The sequence below is a fragment of the Heterocephalus glaber genome, unplaced genomic scaffold, assembly GCF_053883595.1.
Source record: "Heterocephalus glaber isolate CG9 unplaced genomic scaffold, H.glaber_assembly_v1.0 deba00001733, whole genome shotgun sequence".
In the NCBI taxonomy this organism is placed as follows: Eukaryota; Metazoa; Chordata; class Mammalia; order Rodentia; family Bathyergidae; genus Heterocephalus; species Heterocephalus glaber.
The window spans coordinates 2,909,087-2,923,271 of record NW_028258444.1 but is presented as its reverse complement, the minus strand read 5'-3'; the positions used below and the strand labels follow the sequence as shown (position 1 = coordinate 2,923,271).

At 37.6% G+C, this 14,185-nt stretch overlaps 1 protein-coding gene across 4 annotated transcripts in view; it reads left to right on the top strand.

Moving 5' to 3' along the window:
* The first annotated feature begins 539 nt into the window (after positions 1–539).
* The window catches only part of Ergic2 (ERGIC and golgi 2), a 37,820-nt gene continuing 24,174 nt past the window's right edge, over positions 540–14,185 (top strand). Inside the window, exons 1-5 of one of the 4 annotated variants that reach the window (XM_021236574.2) lie at positions 637–701; positions 1,114–1,231; positions 6,769–6,833; positions 10,993–11,135; positions 12,425–12,533. In XM_021236574.2, coding sequence (XP_021092233.1) covers positions 11,030–11,135; positions 12,425–12,533 — 215 coding nt within the window. In that variant the 5' untranslated portion in view covers positions 637–701; positions 1,114–1,231; positions 6,769–6,833; positions 10,993–11,029. Of the gene's footprint in view, positions 702–1,113; positions 1,232–3,706; positions 3,732–6,768; positions 6,834–10,992; positions 11,136–12,424; positions 12,534–14,185 lie in introns of those variants that run through there. The other 3 variants (XM_004855067.4, XM_004855068.4, XM_021236575.2) reach the window with 3 other exon arrangements.

The window sequence follows — 14,185 nt, the reverse complement described above, 5'->3', positions numbered from 1 at the left end:
GGTAGATTCTTTTGGTCATTAAATCCGGTAATTTTAACCCCAAGGTGTGATTGTAAAGTCCAGTAACAGGTAGCAGCTGGAATGGGCTTCCCCTCCAGAAGCTCCTATAAGTACCGTCTTTCCCACCCCGTGGATAGGACCACCGAGCGATGGGAGGAGACGAAGGGTGTCCCTGGGGTGAAGGCCGAGAGGAATGCCCGCGTGTTTTCTCACCGAGCTTCCGGGGCAGGAAACATGACAGACTGAGGCACACTTGAAAGAGTCGCCTACACTGGAAAGAAGTGTAAGTGCTCTTAACCTGGGAAACAGGGACGCAGAGACCGGGTGCAAAACTGCGGAGAAGGAAGGAGTGCGGTGCTGGCGACCCTGTCAGCGCCCCAGCTCTCACCACAGGTGATCGATCTTCCGAGCGGACACTCGTCCCCTCCACAACGGAAGCTGCTTCGGAGCGCCCACGCAGCCGTAACTGAGACACCTTCCATCTTCCGTTCAGCGTAGACACGCCCCTTTCACCTTGACCACGCCCCTGGAATAGCGAAGCGCTTCGTCACACAAGCAGTATCGCGAGAACTCTACGTCCCTCCTTTTTGACATGTTCACTGGTATAGTCACTTTTGTTCTCGCGATATTTCCGCCTGCACGGGAACACGGCGGCCCGGGCTTCTGTGAAATATGGCGGCCGGCTGGGACCGTAGCACAAGGTAAAATATTGAAATCCCCGCTGGGTACTGTTCTCTTGGTTGTTTAGGGCTGCTCGCGGCGGGAATGCAGTTGAAGGGGCGGAGAGGCTGGTGTTGGGTTGGCTTCCTGTCCTCCCCGCTCTCTGGAGAGCCGCTCCGCCTCCCGGGGGCGTTCCTGGCGGACCTCGGGCAGCGCTGGGCCGGAGCGTCCCTCTCTGGGTCCGGGAGCTCCGAGCTGTCTGGCGGCCCGAGGTCGCCCAGGGGCTTCCTCGACTCCGCCGCACGCCGGCTCTGGCTTCTCGCGCTGCCCGGGGCCGGCTCCTGACCGCTGGCAAGTGGGTCCCAGTCGTGTCCCGCTCCTCCCGGTGTATGGCCCTCGCTCCCCTTAGACAAGCCCACTTTCCCGGACGCACTGTGCTCTCTGTTTCTGAAGGAACCAGGGCTCGGCCCCACCTGCGCACGGCGCGGGGAAGGAGAAGGGCCGGCCACGCGAGGTGCAGGCTGCTCCGGTCCAGAGTCCCTGCTCTTCGCATCTCGGGAAACCCGCGAAGGTAGCTTGCCAGCCCGCTGGGAGAATAGCGGTGGGCATCGGTGGCGGGTAGGGTTGGTAAAATCATTGCTGCAGAAAACACGTCCGCGTAACTTCTATACTGAGCGTCTGGTGCCTCCCAGACTGGAGGCAAAGTAACATCTGTTAAAAGGTGGCAAGATCGGCTTTAAGATACAGTTAAAGCAGTTCGTAATTGCAGTTGTAGTTCCACTATTTTAATTAATTGTATTACCTGATATCTTGAACTCAGATTCAGACGTAAAGGAATGAGTCTGGCTGGTTTGTTGAAGTGAATGTAATTATTCCAGTTCTCTTAGAGAAGAAACAAATTTTATGTTTGTGTGTGTGGGGGGGGGGTGGATGAGACAAGGAGAAGTTTCTCTTTTTGGTAGTAAATTTTAGCACACAACTGGATATTGTAAATATAAAGTTTGTAAGATCTCTCAAAGGAAATCAGGCCTATTCTGGAACTGGAATAGCAAAGAATTAGGAAAAACTCCCCAGAAATTTCTTTAGTTGGGGTTAGTGATTTAAATGGAATAATGAAATTCATTTTTAATAGAAGTTACTTTAGTTGGGAATGGTGGCTCATGCTTGGATTCCCAGTACTCAGGGAGGCTGAGGCAGGAGGATCACAAGTTTGGACAATTTAGCGACTTAGGAAGACTGATTCAAAATTTAAAAAAGGTCTGGGGGTGTGGGGCTGGGGATGTAGTCAGTGTGAATGCCCTGGGTTCAATCTTAAGTCCAGAAAAAAGTTACTTTGTTTATTCCTGCTACAAATTTTATTTGATAATTTTACATTATTTTAATTCTGCAACTTCTCTTGCCTTAATTTCCTCACCAGTAAAATGCAAATAATAATGCGCTCATATTTGATTCATAAGGTTATAGAATCAAATGAAAACATACAAAGCATTTAGAACCTGTTTGTCATACAGTCAGCACTTAATTAGCTTCTTATATATTTTTTTAAGTTTTAATTTTCTAACTTCTGTAGTTGCAAGTGTTACCTTGATATTTAGTCAAAATATAGACTGAAGAAGATAATTTCTTTCTAACCCTCCAAATTAAGTAAACACTCTTCATAGTGTTTGGATAATATGTCCGTGAACTCTTGCTTCCAACTGCTATTATCTTACCTTGGTTACTAAAGCCTAAATGCTTCCTTTCTACCTCTCCCTGTAGTGTTGTTGCTGTCGAGGTCAGTTCTATGCCTTTAGGTTCCTCCTTAATCCAGGATCTTGCTTTTGAAAACATTCATTTTATTGTACATATATTTTATGTATCACTGACCTTTTTCCCTCGTGCTTATGTTCCTTATAATTCCTTTAATTTTATGCACTTTTCTTGAGTAGCTACTATAGTCAAGTCATCCTTTGAGGACTTATACCTATCCTTGCTTCCTTTTGGTACCAGGCACTTCCCAGATTATTTTATGTTATGACTCTACAATCTCTTTCTCTTAACTTTCATTCTTTCAGTGAATATCCCTCCTTACTCTATGAGATTATCAACTAACCTCGATACTTTACCACTGAATAATAAATACCTTACAGATCTTTACCTTTCTTGGAATGAGAAAACATATTTACTAATTTAATTAGAAAATAAATATTTAGTAAATGAAAAAATATCATTTTTATACTCATTAAAAACTATGAGGTAGCCATTATGTTCCCTTCCCCTCTTTTAAAATAAAATTATATAAAGGATTGTGAGAGGTTAAGCTCTTTCCAAATTTATTACGCAACTGGAAAGTGCTTAGATAATCCAATGTTTTCTAGTGATAGAAATCAATTTACACCATCTCACTTGGTTTACAAACAAACCTTTTATCACTGAGAAAGTTACTAGGTTTACTTGAATTATTTTGGGGAAAACAACTTTTCAAACATAGCGTTTAACTCTTATAAAGAGGTCCAAATTTTAAACAGGTAAGTACTTTTTTTTGTATATTCAGTGTTTGTCAAGTGAGACTTAAGTTTTTTTTTATATTTTACAATATCTCCTTTTGTTGAGTGTATTTTAGTAGTTACACACAAATAATTGACATCAAATTTTTATTTTATATGCTTGTAAAAATTTCTTGTACCTGAGACACATTCAGAAATTATTGAAAATGAGAAATAATTGAGAACTTTATACATCTACAGGGGTTTGATCCAATAGACATTCTTACTTGTAGGCCTACTGAAGACTTGCGTACATCTCTTACATTCGTGGTGTTTCACTATACTGTGTTCTTTTGTATACAAATAAAACCAAAATGACTAGAGGTGTTTTCATGAAACGTACAATGATGTGAATTTCTCCAGTATGCAATGTCATGTCTCCATGAAAGATCATGTAAAAATGAAGAATTCTTAACGTTTTATATTTATACTTATTTTCAGTGTGAGTTTGTTCATGTTTTCTGAGGTTATGGGAATAACCAGAAGCTTTCTCATATAATCTACATAGGAATTCTGTGTGGTGTGAGATCCTTCATGTGTTTGAAGGTAACTGGAAGAACTTAAAGGATTTTCCACATCAGTAACATACATATAGCTTCTCTCCCACGTGAATACTTTCACTTATTTGAATGCATTGGGAAACATAAAACCTTTCCAACATTGCTTGCATATGGTCAGAGTTTTCTTCCTTATGACTTTTCTCACATGTGTAATGATACTTGTGTATCCTGAAAAATTTCCCATATTATTTAGAATGGGCTTCTCTCCACTGTGAGTCCTTTGATGTCTTTGTAAGTGCGAGTATCAATTCACAGTTTATTTTTTGTGACATTTTCAAATGTTGATTACAGGAGCAACTAAAGGCTTTTTCCACATTGATGATTTACGTAGTGTTTCACTCTAGTGTGGGTTTTTTTTTTCCTGTGTGCTGAAAGCTTTCCTACCTTGCTTACATACATATTTTCTGTGCAGTATAAGTTCACTTATGCCTACAAAATGAACCATTGCAAGTTAGTTGTTGAACACATCGCTCACATTTCCAGTGGGTTTCTCTCCACTGTCTTACGTCTGCAAAAGGAGCTGTCATTGGTGAAAGCTTTCCTATATTGCTTACATATATTACAGGGTTACTATCCAGTGTGCATTCTTTTCATGTTTATGAGAATGGTTGTGTGTACTGAACACTTTTCCACACTGCTTACATATATACGGTTTCTCTCCAGTGTGAATTCTTTCATGTATTTTATAATAACTATTAAAACTTTCCCACACTGGTTACATATGTAGGGTTTCTCTCCTGTGTTTCATTGTATTTTACAGTGAGTTTGTTGGCTAGAAACTTTCCCACATAGCTTACATACATAGGGCTTCTCTCCAGTGTGAATTCTTTCATGTATTTGGCAATTACTGTGTCTGCTGAAAACTTTCCCACATTGCTTACATACATAGGGTTTCTTTCCATTGTGAATACTTTCATGGCCTTTATAGTAACTATTGTCTGAAAGCCTTCAGGCATTGCTTACATACATACGGTTTCTCCTCAGTGTGAATTCTTTCATGTATCTGAGAGGTACATGTGTGTACTAAATGCTTTCCCACATGGCTTACAAACAGGGTTTCTCTCCAGGTTTTGAATGTGTATGTGTCGAAGGGACTAGAAATCACTGCAGGCCTCTCTCTGTTCATTACATAGACAGCTTCTCTGCAAATCCCAGAGACTTGTGATCTGAGTGCACTGTGAGCTATGATGGGTGTAATTAGCAATAAAAGACCAATCATTTTGGGCTTTTGACAAGACTTTCAGCTGATTTTGAAGCAGGTGGTTTCAGGTTCACATTTGTAATCCAAAAAGACATTGCTCTATTTTGGTGCCATAATTTATATTGCCAACATTTTACCACCTCTTCACTTCTTAGATTTCTCCTCTACCCTTTGCAGTCATGTTCAACTTTCTGCTCATTTGAGTTTCTTCCTATAACGGGCATGTTTCTAAGGTTTCCCCCATCACATCTCTGTAGAGCTTCTTTTGGAATAGATTCAGCAGAGCCCACTCCTCCATGGTGTAGTTCACCGTCACATCCTCAAAGGTCACTGCCTCCATTGCGTAGCTTCAGGGTAACCCCATGCTCCTTTCTATGCAGCTTGCAGCTGGTGCAAGGCTTAGAGTAAAGCAGTCTAGCCGTCTGGGGCCAATCTCAGCAAAGTGCTCGGGGCCAGAACTTTGGCACCATGACACAGGAAGAGACCTCCACGACTAAGCTATTTTTGTTTTCCTTTTTTGGGGGGAGGAGTGCAGGTTCTCACTATGTACTTCAGGCTGGCCTTGAATTCATGGTGATCCTCCTGTTTCAGCTTCCTGAGTGCTGGGATTAATGTGTGTGGCACCACACCTGCCTTATAAGCTGTTTTACAAAGTGGTTTTTATTGTAGTGTTCTAATGCTGCATAGTTAAGTAATTTGTTTTTATAGAGAGCTTGTGGTTTACTTTCTCAAGTTCAGTGATGGCCTGAATAGTCTTTATCTCCTTACTCATTTTAATTAATGGAGTATATTAGTTTCTGTGGCTGCCTTAACAATTACTGGGAGGCTTAAAACAACAAGCATTTATTCTGTCACACCACTGGAACTGAGAAGTCCGAAATCAAGGTGGTGGTTGGACCATGCTCGCCCTGGAGGCTCTGTGAAAGAATCCTTCCCTTCCTGTGTCTTCCTAGTTCCTTGGCAGTTCTGTTAGATGCATCCCTCTAACATCTGTCTAGATGTGGTATTTCCCTGTGCATCCTCTTGTTTTCACATCATCATCTTTCAGGGCACCAGTCTTTAGAATTTGAGTCACCCTAATGCTGTATCAGTTCATCCGAATTGTATCTGCAAACACCAAGATACTTCTAGGCCCATTCACAGATGCCAGGGGTTAGAACTTCAGCATATTTTTGGGGGGACACAAAAAATGTTCCACCCACAACATGGCCATATGTGTTAACTAATTAAATATTTCTCCTTATCAAATATATATTATGAATAGAAGTTAACTGATAAAACTTGAGTGATAAATTGTCTTTTTTTGGTTTGTTTTAAACTTAATTGAGCAGATTGTAAAAAGTTAATGAATTTAATTTGACAAAGTATTTGGTAGTCACATTGAAATGAATGCAGCGATGAAATACAAGGTGCAGGACATTACTTACATTATTGATAATGTCTGTATTCTTCCTGTATGAAAGAGGGTTTCTTATTTCTTACCCAGTTATTCAAAGTTTTGCTTGGCCTTAGGTGTTACCAGTGACTTCCTGGACAGTTTAGAACTGATAGTAAGGAAACAGATGTGTACTGGTGATTGTCAAGGTATAAGTAGCAGCACCAACCAATTGACAAGGAGTTAGGGCACAGGGACCCCTAAATTTTTGGATTTTGTGGACCAATCTGAAAAAGTATATATATAAAAAAACCCCAAAAACAGGAAGGTCCTGGGTTTGAGAACTGACAGAATTAGATAGCTTTTGATTTTGCTAAGGCTATCTAAAAACAAAACACTTAAAAACCTCTATTACTAAAAACCTGTTATTTTTATCATCTCATAAAGGAAAGGACATTTTGATGCAAATAAGAAAGAAATAATCTCAGGATAGAAGACGGATTTTTAAATTGGTAAGTTTTAAAAAATATTTCCTACCTTGTCCTCACTTTTTTCATTTAGGTAGAGATAGAAAACTTTGTGGTGGTGTCTTCTGGGAAGCATTGACTATTGGTATTTCTAAGTGAGTACATTTTAAAAAAATTGCTGACTAAGCTGTGCAGAAAAGCAACTAGAATGAGTGTGGGAGCAGTGGAATTGGTTAACTGGGAGGGGCTCAAGCTTTGAGAATGCTGGTGAACATAAAGAGCTTGAACAATAGTTATTTTCATTTAGAGAGGAAAATGATGTTTGGGATTTTCAGTGTGCAGCAGTTTTTGAGGGATGAGAGGAGCCAAGACATGGTCCTTCTCCTATGAGCATAGAATTAAGATGGAAGTTACTGGGATAGAAGAACTATTAAGCTACGTGGCAAAAATATTTTATTATGAATGAATGGCATAGGATCCTGAGTTCAAAGGGTGATGATAGAACAGGGAAGAGGAGGAATATCCAAGTATTGATGATCCAGGTGCTGAAGTCATTAAGGAAGTTACAAATACGTTGGATGTCAGTGAAAGGTGGCCACAGGTCCCGAAGTGAGATTCAGTGTATACTGTGGTTTGATTGTACATCGTGCATAGATTTTTTAGAGTCAGGCTACTTGGGATCAATCCAAGTTCTCCCAGCAGCTCTGTGGCCCTGAGGAAAATTAATTTTGCTGTTCTGTGCCTTGTTTCCTCATCTCTAAATGGGAATAAAAGTAGTATCTACTTCATAGACTATAAAGGGAATTAATACATAGATGCCAGGCATGATGGCACATGCCTGTCATCCCAGCCCTCAGGAGGCTGAGGCATAGGATTGCCATGAGTTTGAGGCCAGCCTGGGCTACATCGTGAGTTCAAGGCCAGTCTGGAGTACATGGTGAGACCCCTGTCTCAAAAAACAAAACAAAACATAAAGTTCTTTGAATCATACATGAAAGCTGTTCTTCTAACTGCAGTATCTGTGTGTTAACTATTATTAGCATAAGATAGACTTGAAAAGGGAAGAGATGGCTGAGAAATATGATGAAACACTGCTTTACCCTGTGAATCACAGAAATGAAGTCGGGATCGGAAAGGAATTCCCACCAGGAGGAGGTCAGGCTTCATAAAGAGAGCAGGTAGAAGGATTGGTTTTAGAATGAATTTCTTGGACGTTAGTGAGCTTTTAGGAATGGTTAGGAAGATTATCAGTGGCTGGTACTTCATTCTAGAATGACAGTCATGGAGCACAGAAATCTCAGAGCAGTGGTGACGGACCTGTGGCATGCATGTTATTGTGTTTTTCTTTTATGACAAAAGATGTTAATGTATGAGTTTTTTTTCTAAACTAAAACCTAAGTATTCAGGTTTAATTGCAGTATTGGCACTTGGCGACAAGTAAGTTGTAGATTGCAATTTGGGCATTCATCTCTAAAATGTTTGCCATCACTGTCTTAGAGTGTTTATAAAAGCTAGTTAGTTACTGGCCATATTTTTATATAATTTAAAAGAAAGCATTTATAAAGTTTATGAAAATATAACATTTTATAAACTTCTGGAAGTAGAATTCATTATTTTCTACATTTGCTGAGCAGTACTGTAGAAACTGATTTTTGCATCTGTTGAACAGTGCTGTAGAAACTTTTCAGCCACTGTTCTAGGTGTTGGGATCACTGTAGTGAGCAAAACAGGAAAATCTGCCTCCTGAATCTTACATGTTTATATATTTTCTTGCCTAAGTGTGACCCTTTGTTGTGAAATCTGTGGTACTGTGAGTGTTTCTGGGGAAGATTTCCTTCCTTCCCTCATAAATATGTACTGAATACCTTTGTGCCAATATTGGAATTTTAGAGATCAAGTTAAACATCCTGCCCTAACAAACCAGTGGAGAAAAAGGAAATGAAACCAGCAGCTACAGGTAGTGTGATAAAGGTCCAGTGTTCTAGAGCATGTAGATTTTGAGGGTTACAGAGTGATTCCATGTCAAGACAGAGATGAGTATACTGGGACTGGAAGAGAAAGTAGAGTTAGTTAAATGAGAGGGGAGGGTGGGGATAGAGACTGTTTCTGGCAGAGAGTGCGACATATTTAAAAAATTTAAAGTGATTTTTCTGGCTGGAACTTAGACTGTGAGGGATTGGGTTTGAAGAAAGATAAGCAGAACTTGGGCTTCAGGGACTTTCCAAAACATGTTCTGATAGAGTCCAAACTTATAAGTGCAATGGGATTTATTGAAGGAGTTTAAGAAAAATACCAGATTTATGTAATAAAAAGATAATTTGTAGGAACATAGAAAGTGAATTAAGGGGTTGAAGATAAGAGGTTTTTGAAACATGCAGTTATAGATTTTGACAGGTGGTCTGATAAAGGACTTCTCTTTGGACGCTGAAGAAAAGAGGACTTATTTGAGAGAAATTAAGGAAGAGTCTAAGGATGTAACCCATGTTTGTGGCATTGCAGTTTGCACATGGTTTTAATCATTAAGATGGGAGATATAGGAGGAGGAACAGTTTTTAATAGGGTGAAGTACTTGTTTAGGGGGCTGGTTGAGTCTGAATCATCTTTGAAATGTCTTGGGGATATAGGAAGAGGAATAGTTTTAATAGGGTGAAATACTGTTTTTTGGGTTTGTTAAGTCTGAATCGTCTTTGAAATGTCTAAATGAAAATTTAAATGAAAGAATGGAGTTATATCTGCTGAGAGATTTTGGCTGACAGTAAAGATTTGGCAGGAATCACCATGTAGATGGAACCTGAAGGAATGGGAGAAGACAAGGGAGCGAGTAGGGAGAGATTAGGGGTTGGGAGGAGGGCCTAGTGCTGAACCTGAGAGGGAGATGAGCATGCAAAATAAGACAAAGTCTTAGAGATAGAATGAAAATCAAGAGTGTTGTACAGGTTGAGCATTCCTTATCCGGAAGTGCTTTGAACCAGAAGTGTTTCAAATGTTGTAGTTTTTCTGATTTTGGATTACTTGTATTAACAAGTTGAACAACTATATTGTTAAAATCACAGAAATAATGAGAATTCAGTTATCATTTGTTTTTTTTTTTCTCCTCCTGTACTGGGGATTGAACCCAAGGCGTTCACACTGAGCTACATCCCCAGCCCTTTTTATTTTTTATTTTGAGGAAGAGTCTAAGTTGCTAAGTTCCCAGCTGGACTTGAACTTGTGATCCTCCTGCTTCAGCTCCCAGAGTGTTGGAATTACAGTTAAGATGGGTTGGCTTACTGATCAAAAAGAGTAACAGTTAATTTTTAAATAATATTTTATTATAAAAATAATTTGTAAAGGCCAAAATTATGTAAAATAAACATTATCCCATGGTTTACTTTTGATATTTTTATATATAGAATTGTTTCTTGTGTATTTTCCTTGTTTCTCATAGAATTAGTGTCCATAAGGGCTTTGAATCTTTTTTTTTCTTTTTCTTTTTTGAGAGGGTTTCACTATGTAGTTCAGGCTAGCCTTGAACTCACTTTGTAGCCCAGGCTGACCTTGAATTCTCAGCGATCCTCCTGCCTCAGCCTCCTGGGTGTTGAGATTACAGGCATGTGCCACCACGCCAGGATGATATGTCATGAGTATTTTCTTACGTAATTCAATAATAAATATGATATTCAATGGTTACATAGATTAAGACCTATTATTTCACCATAACTTGTATGTTGAATAACCCTATGTTTGTTTATATCACTAGTATTTTTAAAAAAAATAATATGAGAACTATCCTCATCATCAAAGTTTTGTTCATAACTCAAATTATTGTCTTAGGATACATTTCTAAGGAAGAGTTTACTTAGTCAAAGGAGGGGTGGTGGATACTTATATTATTGTTAACAGTGTATGAGGATGCCTATTTTATTTCATCATTATCCTTTCCTGGCAATTATTCTTTTTATATATTTGTCAACTTAATAACAAAAAAGAATTTTACATTTCAGTTTATATATTTAAATATTGTGACTGCTTGAATTATTTTAGACCTTTTAGTTTTACTGTTGAATGTGTTTGTAAGTCACCTTTCACTTCTCATTTCTGCCAGGGTGAAGGTGGGGAAAAGAGTGTTGTGGGTTAGGGTTATGCCTCTCGGAGGGAGGAGAGCACTACCTTGTTCTCAGGAAATTTGCCAGTTAGCAGACTTCATTTATTGATTATTTCTTAGCATGACTATATGAAGGAAGAGGAAGGTTTTCCTGAAGATGAGGCGACTGAATCGGAAGAAAACCTTAAATTTGGTGAAAGAGTTGGATGCCTTTCCTAAGGTTCCTCAGAGCTATGTGGAGACTTCAGCCAGTGGGGGTACAGGTGAGTTTTAGTTAAAATTAAAATTCCCACAGTGAGTGTAGCTTCTGAGTGTACAGAAATGCAGATCACATAGAACTGTGGCCATGAGGAGGAACCTATAATGAATTGCACAGTAACTTTGTAGTTGGTCTGTTTATCCTTATGTCACTGTTTGCTCTGGTCTTATAACTTTGTATGCTCTGATTTTATATTCTGTATGTAGCATCCAACCCAGTGCCACTTCTGCAGTTAGTGTTTATTAAGATGTTAACCAGTTAATGCCGTTTTACTGCTTTGGTGCTCTTTGTTTATATGAAATCACAGTTACAAGATTTTTATATACAAATGAAATTGAAGTTAGAAGTTATGTAATGTTGACAGTACCTCATTACTATTTTGGTTAAGAGTAAATCAGTATAAACATTATTTAAGTTTTCTTAAATTTTACATTACTGTTGAGAAGCAGTGTGAAGTAATAGTGAAAAATTTAGGCTTTAGATGCAGACTTTATAGACTATCTGAATTCACATCTCACCTCTAACCCTTCCCGTGAGGAGAAAGGTACTCAGATCAGTCTGCCTTAGTTTCTTCTTTCATGAAATCAGGGTATTCATATTTATTTTCTAGGGTTACTGTATCAAATAAGTTACTGTATATAATCTTTAGAGCAGTTCTTGGTACAGATGGAAATATTTGTTAAATAATGTAATATATAGGAAAACATATGACTAACAATAGTATTGTTTTTTTCTTTCTCCATGAAAAGCTAATAAAATAAAATTTCCATAAAGTCTACATTTTATTAGATAAAATGCTTACTATTTCTAATCCCTAGTGATTAAGTTTCTTAATGAAAATAGTATAAGTTCTTGTTGTACAACCCATGTTAAGTATATTTTCTCATAATGTATGATAAATCTTTCCTGTTTGCTCTTTTATTCATTTTGGCAAATATATTAGTGAAAGATACCTTTAAAATTGAAGAAATAAAATGCTTTCTCAACTTACAGATGTTTGTGTTCATTAAATTTTCATTCTTTTGAGCTGTTTTTTTTTTTTTTTTTTTTTCTCGGTACCAGGGATTGAACTCTGGACCTCATGCTTGCGAAGCAGGCGGCGAACCACTGAGCTAAATCCCTGGCCTTTTTTGAAATGTTTTAGGAAAAAAATCTATGAAGCATTTTGTAGAGAAACCTTTTATAGTGATTCAAATGGCAGTCATTAGGCACTTTTTGCTTGTTATATTCTCACTTAAGAAATTTTATTCTTTATTTTAAAAATTTATTTTAATTTGTTATTGTGTTTCTCAGTTTCTCTGATAGCATTTACCACTATGGCTTTATTAACAATAATGGAGTTCTCAGTATATCAAGACACATGGATGAAGTATGAATATGAAGTAGACAAGGATTTTTCTAGGTAACTTTTTTTCCTTCTGGAAATACTTTTAGATTCAAGTTGTTTTAAAAATAGCATACCTTAAAAAAAAAGTCTGCCTCTTTATATTTAGGTTACTTTGGTTCTGAAGAAATAGTCCTGAAAGATTCTCTTTATCTACATGCATTAGGTGAAACATTTTAGAATCATTTAAATTCTGGTAAAATTCTAAAACAAGTTCTCTTATTTAGTATGCATTTTAAAAAAATGAGTTTGGAAAACATGCTTTTCCTTAGCCATGTATGTTGTGGAAATTGTTTGAAACTGTTTATTCTAGGTTTTGAAATATCACTGATCTGTGAGCTGAAAAAGTAGATGGTCTAAAGATATATTACATACACTTATAACTTGATTTTTATAAACTATATTTAAGCTAAATTTTGGTAGAAGTAGTTTCATGTCTAAACTTTTGCAAAATAAAGCACTTTAGGGGATAAGATATACTTTACATTTACTCATTTATTTGGATATTTTAACAGGTGGCAGATAATAGGTTTTTAATATTAAAATTGCACTAGATAGGAAGAAACATTTAATTCTTGAATCAAATTTTGGTTCTGCAACTTACTACATGACTTTAGGGAAGTTACTAAATTTTTAACTGGGCGTGTTTCAGTTTTCTGTTTTGTAAAATGAAAATAATAAAGATAGTATCTTTCTTGTGGTGTTTATGGCAATTAAATTGGCCAGTATTTGTAAATTACTGTATAGCTGTGGGTAAGACATAAAATTGACATCTTTTGAGCTGCAGTTTCTGCACCTTATTATATGAGTATTATTGCGGTATCCTTAAGAGTCCAAGGAATTTGTTGCTGTTCTTATTTCACTTGTTCTTCTAGCACCAGTGGAATACATTTTGTTTTTTCTCAATGTAGTTGCAGACAGTTAGTTCCTAAGTGTGGTGAGGATGCCCAGAAGCCTGCCTGGCTGCCTGCTCTAGTTCCCACACCATTTCCTTAACCTAACACCCAAGGTTATTTGAAGCAAGCTTCAACTCTAGACAACTTTAATATTCTATGAAGCATTAAAAATTTGTAATTCCTGTAAATGCCGATGAAAATTATGAGTGAAAAAAGTTTTAATAGGAAATGCAGGACTTAGTTTAGTTGTACTCATTCTGCTACTTATAGTGCTTAATTAATTCTAGTATTTGAAACTTAATTTTATTTGAACTAATTAGTTGAATGTAAAGCATTGGTTGAATCTTTTAAAAAGGCAGTGCAAAATTGAACCATCAGATTTTTTTTCTTTAATATGGTTTTATTTACCCTGAATTACACAGACCCAGTTTCCAGTGTGTCACTTTAGTGTTTGAATGATCTTTCATCAGGCATTTACACTGCCCTAAAGACTTTGTGGATTACTTGAAAGACTGAAGTCTTCCATCTTATGACTCTGCAATAAAAAGAAGATAATATTACTAAAGCATGTAGCATCATGATATTGATGATAGAAAACTTATAGTTCCTAATTCTTGATTTTGAAAGTTTTATGTGCTTAAAGGGAAAATCTATCCAAACTTTATGTAAACAGGTTAAGACTTTTTTCTCAGTTGCCAAGTGTTATTGACTCTAGAGTCACTATTATAAAATTAAAGGGAACTGTGTTAAAAATCTGAAATCAGAAAGGCTTCT